Source organism: Oncorhynchus keta, unplaced genomic scaffold (genome assembly GCF_023373465.1).
Source record: "Oncorhynchus keta strain PuntledgeMale-10-30-2019 unplaced genomic scaffold, Oket_V2 Un_contig_27374_pilon_pilon, whole genome shotgun sequence".
Classification (NCBI taxonomy): Eukaryota; Metazoa; Chordata; class Actinopteri; order Salmoniformes; family Salmonidae; genus Oncorhynchus; species Oncorhynchus keta.
This window is the reverse complement of record NW_026285490.1, coordinates 37,501-60,000: the sequence shown is the minus strand read 5'-3', so window position 1 is coordinate 60,000 and position 22,500 is coordinate 37,501. Positions and strand designations below refer to the sequence as shown.

Below are 22,500 nucleotides of genomic sequence, written 5' to 3'. Positions count from 1 at the left end.
CTCTCTCTGTCTCCTACTCTCTCTTTCTCCTACTCTCTCTTTCTCCTACTCTCCTACTCTCTCTGTCTCCTACTCTCTCTGTCTCCTACTCTCTAGTTCTCCTACTCTCTCGTTCTCCTACTCTCTCTTTTTCCTACTCTCTTTGTCTCCTACTCTCTATGTCTCCTACTCTCTCTGCCTCCTACTCTCTCATTATCCTACTCTCTAGTTCTCCTACTCTCTCTGTCTCTCACCTCTACATCTATCTCTATATGAGAACATACATAGGTTTTAATGCACTGGTATGAGGGGTTTATGTCCCTGCCTGCAGCAGCAATGTGTGTCTGTATTCTGTCTGTATTCTGTCTGAATCCTGTCTGTAGTCTGTCTGAATCCTGTCTGTAGTCTGTCTGAATCCTGTCTGTAGTCTGTCTGTAGTCTGTCTGAATCCTGTCTGTAGTCTGTCTGAATCCTGTCTGTAGTCTGTCTGAATCCTGTCTGTATTCTGTCTGAATCCTGTCTGTATTCTATATAAGACGCTCCCTGGTCTATTTATACCTCTGTGTTTATTGCCTCATTCAGCCTGCTAATAACCTGGCCGACAGGAACCATTTGATATCTCATTACTGCTGATGAGACTCAATCACATCGACACAATCATCCCAGACATGGCACTGCTTTCTCTGTTTCCCTCGTTCTCTCTCTCATCCCAGACATGGCACTGCTTTCTCTGTTTCCCTCATCCCAGACATTCTCTCTCCCTCATCCCAGACATGGCACTGCTTTCTCTGTTTCCCTCGTTCTCTCTCTCATCACAGACATGGACCTCTCTCTCCTTCTCTACAATACCTCTCCTCTCTACCTCCTCCTCTCTCTCTCTCCTCTACAATACCTCTCCTCTCCTCTCTACCTCTACCTCTCTACCTCCTCCTCTCTCTCCTTCTCTACAATACCTCTCCTCTCCTCTCTACCTCTACCTCTCTACCTCCTCCTCTCTCTCCTCTCCACCTCTACCTCTCTACCTCCTCCTCTCTCTCCTTCTCTACAATACCTCTCCTCTCTACCTCTCTCTCCTTCTCTACAATACCTCTCCTCTCCACCTCTCTCTCTACCTCCTCCTCTCTCTCATCACAGACATGGACCTCTCTCTCCTCTACAGTACCTCTCCTCTCTACCTCTACCTCCTTCTCTACAGTACCTCTCCTCTCTACCTCTACATCCTTCTCTACAGTACCTCTCCTCTCCACCTCTACCTCTCTACCCCCACCTCTCTCTCATCACAGACATGGCACTCTCTCTCCTTCTCTACAGTACCTCTCCTCTCTACCTCTACCTCCTTCTCTACAATACCTCTCCTCTCCACCTCTACCTCTCTACCTCCTCTCTCTCTCCTTCTCTACAATACCTCTCCTCTCCACCTCTACCTCTACCTCCTCTCTCCTCCTTCCTACAGTACCTCTCCTTCTCTACAGTACCTCTCCTCTCCACCTCTCTCTCCTTCTCTACAATACCTCTCCTCTCCACCTCTACCTCTCCACCTCCTCTCTCTCTCCTTCTCTACAATACCTCTCCTCTCCAACTCTACCTCTCTACCTCCTCCTCTCTCCCCTTCTCTACAATACCTCTCCTCTCCACCTCTACCTCTCTCTCTCTACCTCCTCCTCTCTCTCCTTCTCTACAATACCTCTCCTCTCCACCTCCTCTCTCTCCATCTCTACAATACCTCTCCTCTCCTCTCCTCTCTACCTCTCTCTCTACCTCGTCATCTCTCTCCTTCTCTACAATACCTCTCCTATCCACCTCTACCTCTCTCTCTCTACCTCCTCCTCCTCTCCATCTCTACAATACCTCTCATCTCCTCTCTACCTTTCTCTCTACCTCGTCCTCTCTCTCCTTCTCTACAATACCTCTCCACCACTCCCTCTCTCTACCTCTCCTTCTCCCTCTCTCTATTTCCCTCTCATCCTCTCTTCCTCTGTAGTCATGATGATGTTCAGAGGGACACATCATTGTGATAGAAAACAATGTATCATCTATACAGAGCTGTGTGTGGAGTTTTAGCTGTCTGACATGCTGCTAGACTACAGCCACATCTGCCTTCATTAAGACCGTATCCACCAGCCACTGTAATGGATGGCACAGCAGTTAATAAAGAGCAGAGTAATTGATGCCAGAGTCATCGATCACACCGCCGTTTTCCCAGCACTGTTACTGCACAAAAGTTGAACTATTTTCCACTTGAGACGCCTGGAGCGCTTTGCCAAAAAATAGTCCACCCACACTATCTGAAAACACTCGAATTAAAGGCTTCAGTGGTACTTTGAAAAGACTCAACCCCCTCACCTAATCCATCACACAGAGGTAACTGGAGACCAGAATAATGGGAACCATAGAAACTGATGGATGGCAGGGTGGTGTGTTGAGCCCAGAGGGAAGATAAGTGGTTGGTAGAAGGAGAGAGAGTGCAGTTTAGTTGATGCTGAGGTAGAATCACACAAGGGGTACGTCTGAAATTATGCTTTACTCCAAATATAGTGAACTACTTCTGAGTGAGTCAATATGTGGGTCGTGGTCAAAAGTAGTGCACTATATAGGAATAGGGTGCCATTTAGGACATAACCCAACTAATACCTTTTTTCCCTATTCCTACTTTAGACCAGGGCCCTATATAGTGCACTACTTTAGACCAGGGCCCTATTCCCTATATAGTGCACTACTTTAGACCAGGGCCCTATTCCCTATATAGTGCACTACTTTAGACCAGGGCCCTATTCCTATATAGTGCACTACTTTAGACCAGGGCCCTATTTAGGATGCACCTTGTCTTTATAGTCTCCCATCGGAGTGTGAGGTAGCTAGCCATGTTAATGAATGCCTCAGCTGCAGCTCCAACTGGCTCTGTGCTGATTCAGTCTGTTCAGTAGACAGACAGACAGACAGACAGACCATCCACAACATCCCTCAGCCTCATCAACCCTCACTCTTTCTCTCTGTGCCCCTACACTCACCCCCTCTCTCTCTGTGCCCCTCACTCACCTCCTCTCTCTCTCTCTGTGCCCCTACACTCTCCCCTCTCTCTCTGTGCTGATTCAGTCTGTTCAGTAGACAGACAGACAGACAGACAGACATCACCACAACATCCCTCAGCCTCATCAACCCCTGACACTTTCTCTTGTGCCCCTACACTCACCCCCTCTCTCTGTGCCCCTACACTCACCCCCTCTCTCTCTGTGCCCCTACACTCACCCCTCAGATCTGTGCTGATTCAGTCTGTTCAGTAGACAGACAGACAGACATCACCACAACATCCCTCAGCCTCATCAACCCTCACTCTTTCTCTCTGTGCCCCTACAAATAGCCCTCTCTCTCTCTCTCTCTCTCTCTCTCTCTCTCTCTCTCTCTCTCACTCTCACTCTCTCTCTCTCTCTATCTCTCTCTCTCTCTCTCTCTCTCTCTCTCTCTCTCACTCTCCACTCAAATATATCTCTCCCAACTCTCTCTCTCTCCCTGATCTCCTTCCCTGTCACTTTCTCCTTCCCTCTATGTCTCTCGCTGAGGACAAACGAGGATGTAGTGAGGGCAGTGTGCGTCCCACTGTAACCACTACAGATCTGTCTCTCTGATAATAACTGACAGAGACAGATCACATTGAGAGCATCACATATCACACACACTGCCACCAGAGCAATATATCATGAATCACACACACACACGCATGCACGCACGCACACACACGCGCACACACACACACACACACACACACACACACACATACAACTAGACATAAGACACATACAACACACACACATAGTGGGATGATATAGGATGACGTATCACTCAACCACAACAGTTATATCAACTAGAAATATATTAGATACACACATGACACACACACACACACACACACAACACATACAACACACAATAAGACACACACACGCACACACACACACACTGGGAGCCACCAGGCAATATATATCACCAAACCACTAGGGTGGGCTATATCAAATAGCCACGCAGGAGGAGGAGGACTGATATATTTCACACAGCTAACAGAAGCAACATACTGTATATCACATGACCACATGGGACAAATATATCACCTAGATTCCTAGAAATAAGAGGGAGATACAACTCCCACTCCTATAGTGGGATGATATAGGATGACGTATCACTCAACCACAACAGTTATATCAACTAGAAATAAGAGGGAGATACAACTCCCACTCCTATAGTGGGATGATATAGGATGACGTATCACTCAACCACAACAGTTATATCAACTAGAAATAAGAGGGAGATACAACTCCCACTCCTATAGTGGGATGATATAGGATGACGTATCACTCAACCACAACAGTTATATCAACTAGAAATAAGAGGGAGATACAACTCCCACTCCTATAGTGGGATGATATAGGATGACGTATCACTCAACCACAACAGTTATATCAACTAGAAATAAGAGGGAGATACAACTCCTACTCCTATAGTGGGATGATATAGGATGACGTATCACTCAACCACAACAGTTATATCAACTAGAAATAAGAGGGAGATACAACTCCCACTCCTATAGTGGGATGATATAGGATGACGTATCACTCAACCACAACAGTTATATCAACTAGAAATAAGAGATAAGAGAGAGATACAACTCCCACTCCTATAGTGGGATGATATAGGATGACGTATCACTCAACCACAACAGTTATATCAACTAGAAATAAGAGGGAGATACAACTCCCACTCCTATAGTGGGATGATATAGGATGACGTATCACTCAACCACAACAGTTATATCAACTAGAAATAAGAGGGAGATACAACTCCCACTCCTATAGTGGGATGATATAGGATGGATGACGCATCACTCAACCACAACAGTTCTATCAACTAGAAATAAGAAGCCAGTGTTTCCCCTATATTCATCTAGCAGCGGTGGCCCTCCGCTACTAAATTGTTGCCACTGCTGCAAAAAATGATGTAATTTTAAATCTGTATATATTTATATTTCCGCCTCTTTGAAATGGATCTTCCTTGGTTCAACGACTGGAAGTCTATGGGAACAGCTAGCATGTTACTGCACTATCATTAGTAGCAATGTACCCCCCTGTTATTATTCAAACAGCTGTGGTTATATCATGACATCAGAAACATACCACCCTCAGATATCACAATCACCAATCATAACATGACTGGGCATAACATCACAATCACCAATCATAACATGACTGGGTATAACATCACAATCACCAATCATAACATGACTGGGCATAACATCACAATCACCAATCATAACATGAATGGGTAGGGCATACCAATGACATCACCAATTATAACATGACTGGGCAGGGCATAACAATGACATCACCAATCATAACATGACTGGGCAGGGCATAACAATGACATCACCAATCATAACATGACTGGGCAGGGCATAACATCACAATCACCAATCATAACATGACTGGGCATAACATCACAATCTCCAATCATAACATGAATGGGCAGGGCATACCAATGACATCACCAATTATAACATGACTGGGCAGGGCATAACAATGACATCACCAATCATAACATGACTGGGCAGGGCATAACAATGACATCACCAATCATTACATGACTGGGCAGGGCATAACAATGACATCACCAATCATAACATCCTCAATAAGCCCAGTTATTAATGCAATTCATATCTCCCAGATTATCTCTTTTCATCGCCAAGGTGACCAGAATCTACTAGGCCGTAGCCAATCAGCATTCTGCTCCACCATATTCCATTGGTGTATAGTTAGCACTCTGTGATTGGGACTATTTAACGTCTCAATGAGAGCATGACACCAGTGTCATAATTGATTAGGACGGGGCAGATGACAATCTGTCCACTGAATACTAATTCATACTGGACCATGGGACTACGCCACAGTGCACAATATACTGTGGTACCATGGACCTAACACCATGCCTCAACACCACCATGGACCTAACACCATGGACCTAACACCATGGACCTAACACCATGCCTCAACACCATGCCTCAACACCATGGACCTAACACCATGGACCTAACACCATGCCTCAACACCATGCCTCAACACCATGGACCTAACACCATGCCTCAACACCATGGACCTAACACCATGGACCTAACACCATGCCTCAACACCACCATGGACCTAACTCCATGGACCTAACACCATGCCTCAACACCATGCCTCAACACCATGGACCTAACACCATGGACCTAACACCATGGACCTAACACCATGGACCTAACACCATGGACCTAACACCATGCCTCAACACCATGCCTCAACACCATGGACCTAACACCATGGACCTAACACCATGGACCTAACACCATGGACCTAACTCCATGGACCTAACACCATGGACCTAACACCATGCCTCAACACCACCCTGCTAAGTCATGTCCTGCTTAGGCCTGTTTACACACTAACACAGTGCTGTTTATTAACCCTACCAATCCCAAGGCCACAGCAAAAATCAGCTTCTCATTGATCTGACTTTCATTGATCTGCACGTCCAGCCCTTATATTTATTCTCACAATGAAGTGTTTTAACATTGTATTTTCAGGACAACCAGGGCTACAAGTAGAACACAAAACTATTTCACATCAAATCAAATCAAATGTATTTGTCACATACACATGGTTAGCAGATGTTAATGCGAGTGTAGCGAAATGCTTGTGCTTCTAGTACCGACAATGCAGTAATAACCAACGAGTAATCTAACCTAAAAATTCCAGAACTACTGTCTTATACACACAAGTGTAAAGGGATAAAGAATATGTACATAAAGATATATGAATGAGTGATGGTACAGAACGGCATAGGCAAGATGCAGTAGATGGTATAGAGTACAGTATATACATATGAGATGAGTAATGTAGGGTATATAAACAAAGTGTCATAGTTTAAAGTGGCTAGTGATACATGTTACATAAAGATGCAGTAGATGATAAGAGTACAGTATATACATATACATATGAGATGAGTAATGTAGGGTATGTAAACATTATATTAAGTAGCATTGTTTAAAGTGGCTAGTGATATATTTTACATCAATTTCATCAATTCCCATTATTAAAGTGGCTGGACTTGAGTCAGTGTGTTGGCAGCAGCCTACCCTCTGGAGAGCCTTACGGTTGTGGGCGGAGCAGTTGCCGTACCAGGCGGTGATACAGCCCGACAGGATGCTCTCGATAGTGCATCTGTATGAGTTTGTGAGTGCTTTTGGTGACAAGCCGAATTTCTTCAGCCTCCTGAGTTTGAAGAGGCGCTGCTGCGCCTTCTTCACAATGCTGTCTGTGTGGGTGGACCAATTCAGTTTGTCCGTGATGTGTACACCGAGGAACTTAAAACTTACTACCCTCTCCACTACTGTCCCATCGATATGGATAGGGGGGTGCTCCCTCTGCTGTTTCCTGAAGTCCACAATCATCTCCTTTGTTTTGTTGACGTTGAGTGTGAGGTTATTTTCCTGACACCACACTCTGAGGTCCCTCACCTCCTCCCTGTAGGCCGACTAATCATTGTTGGTAATCAAGCCTGCCACTGTAGTGTCGTCCGCAAACTTGATGATTGAGTTGGAGGCGTGCATGGCCACACAGTCGTGGGTGAACAGGGAGTACAGGAGAGGGCTCAGAACGCACCCTTGTGGGGCCCCAGTGTTGAGGATCAGCGGGGTGGAGATGTTGTTACCTACCCTCACCACCTGGGGGCAGCCCGTCAGGAAGTCCAGTACTCAGTTTCAAAGGGCGCGGTCGAGACCCAGGGTCTCGAGCTTGAAGACGAGCTTGGAGGGCACTATGGTGTTAAATGCCGAGCTGTAGTCGATGAACAGCATTCACACATAGGTATTCCTCTTGTCCAAATGGGTTAGGGCAGTGTGCAGTGTGGTTGAGATTGCATCGTCTATGGACCTATTTGGGCGGTAAGCAAATTGGAGTGGGTCTAGGGTGTCAGGTAGGGTGGAGGTGATATGGTCTTTGACTAGTCTCTCAAAGCACTTCATGATGACGGAAGTGAGTGCTATGGGGCGGTAGTCGTTTAGCTCAGTTACCTTAGCTTTCTTGGGAACAGGGACAATGGTGGCCCTCTTGAAGCATGTGGGAACAGCAGACTGGGATAAGGATTGATTAAATATGTCCGTAAACACACCAGCCAGCTGGTCTGCGCATGCTCTGAGGATGCGGCTTTGGATGCCGTCTGGGCCAGCAGCCTTGTGAGGGTTGACACGTTTAAATGTTTTACTCACGTCGGCTGCAGTGAAGGAGAGTCCGCAGGTTTTGGTTGCAGGCCGTGTCAGTGGCACGGTGTTGTCCTCAAAGCGGGCAAAAAAGTTATTTAGTCTGTCTGGGAGCAAGACATCCTGGTCCGTGACGGGGCTGGTTTTCTTCTTGTAGTCCGTGATTGACTGTAGACCCTGCCACATACCTCTTGTGTCTGAGCCGTTGAATTGTGACTCTACTTTGTCTCTAAACTGACGCTTAGCTTGTTTGATTGCCTTGTGGAGGGAATAGCTACACTGTTTTTATTTGGTCATGTTTCCGGTCACCTTGCCCTGGTTAGAAGCAGTGGTTCGTGCTTTCAGTTTCACGCAAATGCTGCCATCAATCCACGGTTTCTGGTTTGGGAATGTTTTAATCGTTGCTATGGGAACGACATCGTCAATGCACTTTCTAATGAACTCGCTCATCGAATCAGCGTATTCGTCAATGTTGTTGTTGGACACAATACGAAACATATCCCAGTCCACGTGATGGAAGCAGTCTTGGAGTGTGGAGTCAGATTGGTCGGACCAGCGTTGAACAGACCTGAGCGCGGGAGCTTCTTGTTTTAGTTTCTGTCTGTAGGCAGGGAGCAACAAAATGGAGTCGTGGTCAGCTTTTACGAAAGGAGGGCGGGGGAGGGCCTTATATGCATCGCGAAAATTTGAATAACAATGATCCAGGGTTTTACCAGCCCTGGTTGCGCAATCGATATGCTGATACAATTTAGGGAGTATTGTTTTCACGATTAGCCTTGTTAAAATCCCCAGCTACAATGAATGCAGCCTCGGGATATGTGGTTTCCAGTTTGCAAAGAGTCAACTAAATAAATAAATAAACAGTTGTATTCATGCGTTTTATTGACAAATGCCAATACAAAACATAAGGTCCACCAAAGCAAAAACCAGTTGTCCTGGGGTTTCCTATGATCTATGTAGAAGAACCCCTTACAGTATTATAGACACTATGTCCTGGGGTTTCCTATGATCTATGTAGGGTTTCCTAATCTATGTAGAAGAACCCCTTACAGTATTAGAGACACTATGTCCTGGGGTTTCCTATGATCTATGTAGAAGAACCCCTTACAGTATTAGAGACACTATGTCCTGGGGTTTCCTATGATCTATGTAGAAGAACCCCTTACAGTATTAGAGACACTATGATCATGATCTATGTAGAAGAACCCCTTACAGTATTAGAGACACTATGTCCTATGATCTGCTATGATCTATGAAAGAACCCTTACAGTATTAGAGACACTATGTCCTATGATCTGGGTTTCCTATGTAGAAGAACCCCTTACAGTATTAGAGACACTATGTCCTGGGGTATTCCTATGATCTATGTAGAAGAACCCCTTACAGTATTAGAGACACTATGTCCTGGGGTTTCCTATGATCTGTATGTAGAAGAACCTTCTAGCGACTCTTCTGTAGCACTATGTCCTGGTCATAGATCTAAGAAGAACCCCTTACAGTATTATAGACACTATGTCCTGGGGCCTTTCCTTTCTATGAGAAGAACCCCTTACAGATTTAGACACTATGTTTGGGTTTCCTATGATCTGACTCAAAGAACCCTCTTACAATTAGAGACACATGTCCTGGGGTTTCCTAACTATGTAGCCCCCAGTTTATAGATCCACACTGTAAACATGGATCCTATGATCTATGTAGAAGAACCCCTAGTATTAGAGACACTTGTCCTGTAGGGTTTCAAACCAAATCTATGAAAGAACCCTTACAGTATTATAATCATGGGTTTCTATGATCTATGTAGAAGAACCCCTTACAGTATTATATTTCAGTCCTGGGGTTTAATGTTCTATGAGAAAACTCAAAATTTACAGTATTAGAGACACTATGTCCTGGGATTTCCTATGATCTATGTTAAGAACCCATAACCATGTGTGTGAGAGATACTGTTGTTAAACCCATAACCTATGATCATGTATGTATTATAGACACTATGTCCTGGATTTCTGTCTATTAAGAACCCCTAACCATGTATTAGAGACTATGTCCTATGATCTGCTATGTTAAGAACCCACAGTAAGAGACACTATGTCCTATGATCTGCTATGTAGAAGAACCCCTTACATTATTAGAGACTATGTCCTATGATCTGTGGAAGAACCCTTACAGTATTAGAGACACTATGTCCTATGATCTGCTATGTAGAAGAACCCCTTACAGTATTAGAGACACTATGTCCTACTGTTGTTAAACCCTCTGTATAACCATGTGACTTAAATGTAAATGTAAAAAATGATCTGCTTGTGTAGAAGAACCTTCTAACCATCTTCTGTAGCTTGTGAGGTCATAGACCTAAACATGTCACACGGGGGTGTCCCTGAGAGCCTCAGCTTTTCAGAGATCGATTTAAATAGTTTGTAGCTCAAACCAATCTGACTCAACAGACTTTTTTTCTCTCACAAACACAGCTCTAACTCAGCCTCCATGATGATCCAATGTTCTGTAGCCCAAACATACGGTGTATCCTTTCCTGTAGTCAAATGACCAAATCACCATGTGGAATCATGGGTTTCTATGAAACGGTTAGATATTTCAGTCTTCTGTGATGTATAAAGTGTAATGTTGGGATGAAAACCAAAATGTAAGATATTTCAACTCTATATCTGACATGATACAGGTGTCTTCTTATGTTAAACCCATAACCATGTGTGTGAGGTGGATACTGTTGTTAAACCCATAACCATGTGTGTGAGGTGGATACTGTTGTTAAACCCATAACCATGTGTGTGAGGTGGATACTGTTGTTAAACCCATAACCATGTGTGTGAGGTAGATACTGTTGTTAAACCCATAACCATGTGTGTGAGGTGGATACTGTTGTTAAACCCATAACCATGTGTGTGAGGTGGATACTGTTGTTAAACCCATAACCATGTGTGTGAGGTGGATACTGTTGTTAAACCCATAACCATGTGTGTGAGGTGGATACTGTTGTTAAACCCATAACCATGTGTGTGAGGTAGATACTGTTGTTAAACCCATAACCATGTGTGTGAGGTGGATACTGTTGTTAAACCCATAACCATGTGTGTGAGGTGGATACTGTTGTTAAACCCATAACCATGTGTGTGAGGTGGATACTGTTGTTAAACCCATAACCATGTGTGTGAGGTGGATACTGTTGTTAAACCCATAACCATGTGTGTGAGGTAGATACTGTTGTTAAACCCATAACCATGTGTGTGAGGTAGATACTGTTGTTAAACCCATAACCATGTGTGTGAGGTAGATACTGTTGTTAAACCCATAACCATGTGTGTGGTGGATACTGTTGTTAAACCCATAACCATGTGTGTGAGGTGGATACTGTTGTTAAACCCATAACCATGTGTGTGAGGTGGATACTGTTGTTAACCATGTGTGTGAGGTGGATACTGTTGTTAAACCCATAACCATGTGTGTCAGGTGGATACTGTTGTTAAACCCATAACCATGTGTGTGAGGTGGATACTGTTGTTAAACCCATAACCATGTGTGTCAGGTGGATACTGTTGTTAAACCCATAACCATGTGTGTGAGGTGGATACTGTTGTTAAACCCATAACCATGTGTGTGAGGTGGATACTGTTGTTAAACCCATAACCATGTGTGTGAGGTGGATACTGTTGTTAAACCCATAACCATGTGTGTGAGGTGGATACTGTTGTTAAACCCATAACCATGTGTGTGAGGTGGATACTGTTGTTAAACCCATAACCATGTGTGTGAGGTGGATACTGTTGTTAAACCCATAACCATGTGTGTGAGGTAGATACTGTTGTTAAACCCATAACCATGTGTGTCAGGTGGATACTGTTGTTAAACCCATAACCATGTGTGTGAGGTAGATACTGTTGTTAAACCCATAACCATGTGTGTGAGGTGGATACTGTTGTTAAACCCATAACCATGTGTGTGAGGTGGATACTGTTGTTAAACCCATAACCATGTGTGTGAGGTGGATACTGTTGTTAAACCCATAACCATGTGTGTGAGGTGGATACTGTTGTTACAAAGTAGATTTGTTTAAGACGACCAAGAAACAGTCTGATTGGCCCTGATTTAACCCACTGCAGTAAAAGGTTTTAAAAGGGGTTGGAAATCCTAAATCACGCCGACGTGACGACGGTGAGATTCACTGGCTTAAACAACAGCACAGGATAATACTGTAACTATTCCTCACTTTTGAGCCCAAGTGAAGACTGTAAATACGGCCCCATACTGACATCATATGGGCTTCTGGATCAATGTCGTAGTAAGAAGATGCCGAGGGGTTTCAGATGACATTATATTATATACTGTCTCCATACAGGTGTCTCTTCCTCTCAGTGTCCAGCAGTCTGTGCCCAGGGGTCGCTCCACCTTACTGAAGGGTTAGAGGTCAGGCTTAGGGTCTGGGTTAGGGGCCAGGGTTAGGGTCTGGGTTAGGGGTCAGGCTTAGGGTCTGGGTTAGGGGTCAGGGTCTGGGTTAGGGGTCAGGGTTAGGGTCTGGGTTAGGGGTCAGGGTTAGGGGTCTGGGTTAGGGGTCAGGGGCCAGGGTTAGGGTCTGAGTTAGGGGTCAGGGTCTGAGTTAGGGGTCAGGGTTAGGGTCTGGGTTAGGGGTTAGGGTCTGGGTTAGGGTCTAGGGTCTGGGTTAGGGGTCAGGGTCTGGGTTAGGGTCAGGGTCTGGGTTAGGGGTCAGGTTTAGGGTTGGGTTAGGGGTCAGGGTCTGCGTTAGGGGTCAGGAATCTTACCCTCAGCGTCCAGCAGTCTGTCTATGCCCAGGGTTTGCTCAGCCTTGCTGAAGGCGTGATCCAATCTCTCCATGGCACTCTTCTGCTTCTCCACAATGCTCCAATCAAACAGCTCGGGCCTGCAGGGGGCAGGAACAGAATGAGCCAGAATCAGATTCATCCTCTAAACATCCTCTAGCCAATCAGACCACTCTGTTCCAGACTAAATGCCAACAGGTAAAGGAGTAGAAGAGCTGATTGGATGATGACTGGGTAGATTAGAGTTTTTCTTATTGAATCCTGTTCTGAGGTCAGACACAAATTTACAATCTTGCCTTGAGCCAGATAAAATAAGGATAACCCACTGAGGAATTTGAGAGCTAACATCTGACCTGCGACGTGTGGATGAGTGTTATGGATGAATGTCTCTGACCTGACTCGACTGATTTATACATTTTATTTTACCTTTATTTAACCAGACAAGTCAGTTAAAGAACAAATTCTTATTTTCAATGACGGCCTGGGAACAGTGGGTTAACTGCCTGTTCAGGGCAGAACAACAGATTCGTACCTTGTCAGCTCGGAGGTTTGAACTTGCAACCTTCCGGTTACTAGTCCAACACTCTAACCACTAGGCTACCCTGCCACCCCTAAGATTTAACATAGGTAACGAAAAGTTGATTTTCTCTATCAGGAAAGGATGGTGTGTCCACTACCAAGTATTCTGATGAGTTTAACAATGATTCTGTATCTCAGGCCTGCTGCCTTGGGAGAGCAGTTAGTGAAACTCTGCAGGTCTATAAAGGAACCAGAAAACAGATGTTAAGAGAGCTCCCAATTCAAATCAAATGTCATTTGTCACGTGCTCCGAATACAACAGGTGTAGTAGACCTTACAGTGAAACGCTTACTGACAGGCTCTTGCCTATAAACAGGAGGGGTACAGAGTCAATGTGCAGGGGCACCGCTTAGTGGAGGTAATTGAGGTAATATGTACATGTAGGTAGAGTTAAAGTGACAGTGCATAGATAATAAACAGAGAGTAGCAACAGCACAACAGAGAGGGTGGAGGGGACGACAATGCAGATAGTCTGGGTGGCCATTTGATGAACTCTTCAGGGTCTTATCTCTTGGGTGTAGAAGCTGTTAAGAAGCGTTTTGGACCTAGACTTAAGGCCCAATGAAGTAAGGCCTGGACATTAGTTTGTTTTTGCCCGACGTTTACACAACACCTGCATACACACACAACCCACCCATCTATACTGATGTACTATGTGTTAGTACAGCGGGTGATGTATCATGTGTTGATACAGAGGGTGATGTATTATTAGTACAGGGGTGATTGATACAGAGGGTGATGTATTATGTGTTGATACAGATGGTGATGTATTATGTGTTGATACAGATGGTGATGTATTATGTGTTGTACAGAGGGTGATGTATTATGTGTTGATACAGAGGGTGATGTATTATGTGTTAGTACAGGGTGATGTATTATGTGTTAGTGGTGTTGATACAGAGGGTGATGTATTATGTGTTGATACAGAGGGTGATGTATTATGTGTTGATACAATGTATTATGTGTTAGTACAGGGGTGATGTATTATGTGTTAGTACAGAGGGTGATGTATTATGTGTTGATACAGAGGGTGATGTATTATGTGTTACCCACGGGTGATGTATTATGTGTTGATACAGAGGGTGATGTTAGTACATTGATTATGTGTTGATACAGAGGGTGATGTATTATGTGTTGATACAGAGGGTGATGTATTATGTGTTGATACAGCGGGTGATGTATTATGTGTTGATACAGAGGGTGATGTATTATGTGTTGATACAGAGGGTGATGTATTATGTGTTGATACAGCGGGTGATGTATTATGTGTTGATACAGAGGGTGATGTATTATGTGTTGATACAGAGGGTGATGTATTATGTGTTGATACAGAGGGTGATGTATTATGTGTTGATACAGAGGGTGATGTATTATGTGTTGATACAGAGGGTGATGTATTATGTGTTGATACAGCGGGTGATGTATTATGTGTTGATACAGAGGGTGATGTATTATGTGTTGATACAGAGGGTGATGTATTATGTGTTGATACAGAGGGTGATGTATTATGTGTTGATACAGAGTCCAATGTGTTGAACAGCTGATGTATTATGTGTTGATACAGTGGGTGATGTATTATGTGTTAGTGGTGTTGATACAGAGGGTGATGTATTATGTGTTGATACAGAGGGTGATGTATTATGTGTTCCAGCGGGTGATGTATTATGTGTTGATACAGAGGGTGATGTATTATGTGTTGATACAGAGGGTGATGTATTATGTGTGTACAGGGGTGATGTATTATGTGTTGATACAGAGGGTGATGTATTATGTGTTGATACAGAGGGTGATCTATTATGTGTTGATACAGCGGGTGATGTATTATGTGTTGATACAGAGGGTGATGTATTATGTGTTGATACAGTGATGGTGATGATATTATGATGTATTATGTGTTGATACAGAGGTGATGTATTATGTGTTGATACAGAGTGTATTATGTGTTGATACAGAGGGTGATGTATTATGTGTTGATACAGAGGGTGATGTATTATGTGTTGATACAGAGGGTGATGTATTATGTGTTGAACAGCGTGGTGATGTATTATGATACAGAGGGTGATGTATTATGTGTTGATACAGAGGGTGATGTATTTGATACAGAGGGTGATGTATTATGTGTTGATACAGAGGGTGATGTATTATGTGTTGATACAGCGGGTGATGTATTATGTGTTGTAGTGATGTATTATGTGTTGATACAGAGGGTGATGTATTATGTGTTGATACAGCGGGTGATGTATTATGTGTTGATACAGAGGGTGATGTATTATGTGTTGATACAGTGTATTATGTGTTGATACAGAGGGTGATGTATTATGTGTTGATACAGAGGGTGATGTATTATGTGTTAGTACAGGGGGTGATGTATTATGTGTTGATACAGAGGGTGATGTATTATGTGTTGATACAGAGGGTGATGTATTATGTGTTAGTGGTGTTGATACAGAGGGTGATGTATTATGTGTTGATACAGCGGGTGATGTATTATGTGTTGATACAGAGGGTGATGTATTATGTGTTGATACAGAGGGTGATGTATTATGTGTTGATACAGAGGGTGATGTATTATGTGTTAGTGGTGTTGATACAGAGGGTGATGTATTATGTGTTGATACAGCGGGTGATGTATTATGTGTTGATACAGAGGGTGATGTATTATGTGTTGATACAGAGGGTGATGTATTATGTGTTAGTACAGGGGGTGATGTATTACCATACAGAGGGTGATGTATTATGTGTTAGTGGTGTTGATACAGAGGGTGATGTATTATGTGTTGATACAGAGGGTGATGTATTATGTGTTAGTGGTCTACAGCGGGTGATGTATTTTGTGTTAGTGGTATTGATACAGAGGGTGATGTATTATGTGTTGACCTACATCTACTGATGTATTATGTGTTGATCCATGTGTTGATACAGAGGGTGATGTATTATGTGTTATGGTGTTGATACAGCGGGTGATGTATTATGTGTCCATCTACAGAGGGTGATGTATTATGTGTTGATACAGAGGTGATGTATTATGTGTTGATACAGAGGGTGATGTATTATGTGTTGATACTCCATGATGTATTATGTGTTGATACAGAGGGTGATGTATTATGTGTTGATACAGAGGGTGATGTATTATGTGTTATACAGAGGGTGATGTATTATGTGTTAGTGGTGTTGATACTGATGTATTATGTGTTGATACAGCGGGTGATGTATTATGTGTTGATACAGAGGGTGATGTATTATGTGTTGATACAGAGGGTGATGTATTATGTGTTGATACAGCGGGTGATGTATTATGTGTTGATACAGAGGGTGATGTATTATGTGTTGATACAGAGGGTGATGTATTATGTGTTAGTGGTGTTGATACAGTGGGTGATGTATTATGTGTTGATACAGAGGGTGATGTATTATGTGTTGATACAGAGGGTGATGTCCATGTGTTGATACAGAGGGTGATGTATTATGTGTCCATACTGATGTATTATGTGTTGATACAGCTGTATTATGTGTTGATCCACCTGATGTATTATGTGTTGATACCCATCCATTATCCTTCCACCTGATGTATTACTGTTGATACACCTGATGTATTATGTGTTCCATCCAGGGTGATGTATTATGTTTGATACATGTATTATGTGTTAGTGTGATGATACAGCGGGTGATGTATTTTGTGTTAGTGGTATTGATACAGAGGTGATGTATTATGTGTTGATACAGCTGATGTATTATGTGTTGATACAGCTGATGTACTTATGTTTCCATACAGAGGGTGATGTATTATATGGTCTGATACTAATGTATTATGTGTTAGATACAGGGTGATGTATTATGTGTTGATACAGAGGGTGATCTTACCTGTTGATACAGTGATGTCTGTTGATACAGCGGGTGATGTATTATGTGTTGATACAGCGGGTGATGTATTATGTTTGATCCATGATGTACCTGTTATCTAGGGGTGATGTATTATGTGTTAGTACAGGGGTGATGTGTTATGTGTTGATACAGCGGGTGATATTATGTGTTAGTACAGGGGTGATGTGTTATGTGTTGATCCACCGGGTGATCCACCTCCAGTGGTGTTTACAGTGGGTGATGTATTATGTGTTGATACAGAGGGTGATGTATTATGTGTTGATACACCTGATGTATATTGTTGATACCTCCATGTGTTGATACAGAGGGTGATGTATTATGTGTTGATACAGCTGATGTATTATTGTTAGTGGTGTTGATCCACTGATGTATTATGTGTTAGTTCCATCTGGATGTATTATAGATCCACCTGATGTATTATGTGTTAGTGTGATACAGCTCCATCTACCTCCATGGTATTGATACATGATGTATTATCCATCCACCTGGTGTGATCCACCTCCATCTACCTTGATACATGATGTATTCCATGTGTTACCTGTTGATACACCGGGTGATGTATTATGTCCAGTGGTGTTTATACAGATGTATTATGTGTTGATACAGAGGGTGATGTATTATGTGTTGATCCAGAGGGTGATGTATCCCCTGTTGATACAGTGATTATTATGTGTTGATCCATGATGTATTATGTGTTGATACAGCGGGTGATGTATTATGTGTTAGTACAGGGGTGATGTATTACTTCCCAGGGGGTGTGTTATGTGTTGATACAGCGGGTGATGTACCTGTTAGTACCTCCATGATGTGTTATGTGTTGATCCACCTGATGTATTATGTGTTAGTGGTGTTGATACAGTGGGTGATGTATTATGTGTTGATACAGAGGGATGTATTATGTGTTGATACAGAGGGTGATGTATTATGTGTTGACCTCATTGGTGATGTATTATGTGTTGATACAGATCTACTTCCATCTGATGTGTGTTGATACAGATGTATTATGTGTTAGTACCTGATGTATTATGTGTTAGTACAGGGGTGATGTGTTAGTGTGTTGATACAGTGGGTGATGTATCCATGTTGATACAGAGGGTGATGTATTATGTGTTAGTACATTGATGTGTTATGTGTGATACACGGGTGATGTATTATGTGTTAGTGGTTTGATACAGTGGGTGATGTATTATGTGGTACAGGGGTGATGATTATGTGTTAGTACGGGGGTGATGTATTATCCAGCTGGTGATTTATGTGTTAGATACAGTGGGTGATGTATTATGTGTTGAAGACTGTTGTATTATGTGTTGATACCTGATGTGTTTATACAACATTGGTGATGTATTATGTGTTGATACAGACGTGATGTTTATGTGTTGATACAGCTGGTGTGTTGATACAACATGATGGTGTTGATACAGCGGGTGATGTATTATGTGTTAGTACAGGGGTGATGTGTTATGTGTTAGTTAACAGGGGTGATGTATTATGTGTTGATACAGCTGATGTATTATGTGTTAGTGTATTATGTGTTGATATAGGGTGATGTTTGTGTTGATACAGTGATGAATGTGGATACAAAGGGTGTATTATGTGTTGAACATTGGTGTTGATAAGCGGGTGATGTATTATGTGTTGATATATGATTATGTCAGTACAGGGGTGATGAATGTGTTACAGGGGTGATGTGTTATGTGTTGATAGAACATTATTATGGTGATGTGTTAATACAGCGGGTGATGTTTATGGTGTTTATAGTTACATTGATGTGGTGTGAAAGACAGATGTATTATGTGAGGGTGATGTATTATGTGTTGATACAGCGGGTGATTGTTGATACAGAGTGATGTATTATGTGTGTGAAAGCGGATGTATTATGTGTTGATACAGGGTGTTTATGTGTTAGTAACATGTACTTATGTGTTATAGGTGGTGTGAAAACAGACTTCCTGGTGTTTATAGAACATTGGTGGTGTGTAAAACGTGTTTCCCTGATGTTTATAGAACATTGGTGGTGTGAAATACGGACTTCCCTGGTGTTTATAGAACATTGGTGGTGTGAAACAGACTTCCCTGGTGTTTATAGAACATTGGTGGTGTGTTGAAGACAGGACTTTGATACAGAGGGTGATGTATTATGTGTTGATACAGCTGGTGATGATTTGTGTGTGAAAGACAGAGGTGATGTCCCTGGTGTTTATAGAACATTTATTAGTGTTAGTACATTGGTGTTAGTATAGAACATGTGTTATGTGTTAAAGTACGGACTTCCCTGGTGTTTATAGAACATTGGTGGTGATGAAAGTGTTGACGGATGTTTATGTGTTAGTGTTTATAGAACATTGGTGGTGTGAAATGTGTTGATACGGATGTTCCCTGTGTTTATAGAACATTGTTGATGGTGATGTAATGTGTTGATACAGGATGTTTATGTGTTGATACCTGGTGTTTATGATGAACAGTGGTGGTGTGAAAGAGGACTTCCCTGATGTTTATAGAACATTGATGTGGTGTGAAAGACAGACTTCCCTGATGTGTTTATAGAACATTGGTGGTGTGAAAGACGGACTTCCACCTCCATGTTTATAGAACATTGGTGGTGTGAACCATCTACCCCCATCCACTTCCATCCACCTGTTTATAGAACATATTCCTGGTGTGAACCTCCACCTTCTACCTGGTGTTTATAGAACATTGGTCCTGTGAAATCTACTTCCCTGGTGTCCACCTTATACCTCCATATGGTCCATCCAACATACTCCTCCATCTGGTGTTTATAGAACATTCTACCTGGTATTCCTCCAAAGACGGACTTCCCTGGTGTTTATCCACCAACATTGGTGGTGTGAACCTCCATCTACCTCCACTTCCCTGGTGTTTATAGAACATTGGTGGTGTGAAATCCACGGATCTTCCATGGTGTTTATACCATCATTGGTGGTGTGAAACCTCCATCGGACTTCCTGGTGTTTATAGAACATTGGTGGTGTGAAAATCCACCATCTACCTTCCCTCCATGTCCACCATTACCTCCATAGAACATTGGTGGTGTGAAAGATATTCCTCCATCCACCTCCATCTACTTCCATCTACCTCCATATTCCTCCATCTACTTCCATCTACCTCCATCCACCTCCCTGACTTCCCTGGTGTTTATTGAGTTTCCCATCATGTCCTGGTCATTGGTGGTGTTAGTGTAAATTGACGGACTTCCCTGGTGTTTATAGAACTTTTGTTAAGTGTGAAAGACGGACTCCTCCCTGGTGTTTATAGAACATTGGTGGTGTGAAAATCGGACTTCCCTGGTGTTTATAGAACATTGGTCCTGTATGTCCTGGCCTGTCTGTTTGTAGCTATTGAAGGGTGGTGAAAAAATGGACTTCCCTGGTGTTTATAGAACATTGGTGGTGTGAAAACGGACTTCCCTGGTGTTTATAGAACATTGGTGGTGTGAAAACGGACTTCCCTGGTGTTTATAGAACATTGGTGGTGTGAAAACGGACTTCCCTGGTGTTTATAGAACATTGGTGGTGTGAAAGATGGACTTCCCTGGTGTTTATAGAACATTGGTGGTGTGAAAGACGGACTTCCCTGGTGTTTATAGAACATTGGTGGTGTGAAAACGGACTTCCCTGGTGTTTATAGAACATTGGTGGTGTGAAAGACGGACTTCCCTGGTGTTTATAGAACATTGGTGGTGGGAAAAACAGACTTCCCTGGTGTTTATAGAACATTGGTGGTGTGAAAACAGACTTCCCTGGTGTTTATAGAACATTGGTGGTGTGAAAAACAGACTTCCCTGGTGTTTATAGAACATTGGTGGTGTGAAAACAGACTTCCCTGGTGTTTATAGAACATTGGTGGTGTGAAAACGGACTTCCCTGGTGTTTATAGAACATTGGTGGTGTGAAAACACGGACTTCCCTGGTGTTTATAGAACATTGGTGGTGTGAAAACGGACTTCCCTGGTGTTTATAGAACATTGGTGGTGTGAAAACGGACTTCCCTGGTGTTTATAGAACATTGGTGGTGTGAAAACGGACTTCCCTGGTGTTTATAGAACATTGGTGGTGTGAAAACGGACTTCCCTGGTGTTTATAGAACATTGGTGGTGTGAAAACAGACTTCCCTGGTGTTTATAGAACATTGGTGGTGTGAAAACGGACTTCCCTGGTGTTTATAGAACATTGGTGGTGTGAAAACGGACTTCCCTGGTGTTTATAGAACATTGGTGGTGAAAGATGGACTTCCCTGGTGTTTATAGAACATTGGTGGTGTGAAAGACGGACTTCCCTGGTGTTTATAGAACATTGGTGGTGTGAAAACGGACTTCCCTGGTGTTTATAGAACATTGGTGGTGTGAAAACGGACTTCCCTGGTGTTTATAGAACATTGGTGGTGTGAAAACGGATTTCCCTGGTGTTTATAGAACATTGGTGGTGTGAAAAACGGACTTCCCTGGTGTTTATAGAACATTGGTGGTGTGAAAACGGACTTCCCTGGTGTTTATAGAACATTGGTGGTGTGAAAAACAGACTTCCCTGGTGTTTATAGAACATTGGTGGTGTGAAAGACGGACTTCCCTGGTGTTTATAGAACATTGGTGGTGTGAAAACGGACTTCCCTGGTGTTTATAGAACATTGGTGGTGTGAAAACGGACTTCCCTGGTGTTTATAGAACATTGGTGGTGTGAAAACGGACTTCCCTGGTGTTTATAGAACATTGGTGGTGTGAAAGACGGACTTCCCTGGTGTTTATAGAACATTGGTGGTGTGAAAGACGGACTTCCCTGGTGTTTATAGAACATTGGTGGTGTGTAAGACGGACTTCCCTGGTGTTTATAGAACATTGGTGGTGTGAAAATGTATGAGAAGAAACGTGTAGCTGAAATACAGCCGATAAATGTTTCCAATTCCAACGAAAATGAGGATGATTACGAGTACATGATGCATGAGATGTTTAATGATCAACAATTGATGCAATGTTGATTTGTG

The 22,500-nt window shown here is 42.9% G+C and overlaps 1 protein-coding gene and 1 long non-coding RNA gene across 3 annotated transcripts in view; one reads left to right on the top strand and one right to left on the bottom strand.

The window, feature by feature from the left end:
* Positions 1-22,500, bottom strand: part of LOC127922851 (dystrophin-like) — a gene marked incomplete at both ends in the record, with an annotated part of 61,419 nt that overhangs the window by 14,577 nt on the left and 24,342 nt on the right. The window contains one exon of the mRNA XM_052506725.1: positions 13,027-13,145. Within this exon, the coding sequence (XP_052362685.1) occupies positions 13,027-13,145 (119 nt within the window). The remainder of the gene's footprint in view (positions 1-13,026; positions 13,146-22,500) is intronic.
* Positions 10,956-12,342, top strand: LOC127922850 (uncharacterized). 2 transcript variants are annotated; one of them, XR_008112608.1, is made up of 3 exons: positions 10,956-11,159; positions 11,274-11,501; positions 12,100-12,342. It is a non-coding gene; the product is annotated as an uncharacterized LOC127922850 (long non-coding RNA). The 2 variants fall into 2 exon arrangements; XR_008112609.1 differs by having other exon boundaries at positions 11,274-11,539.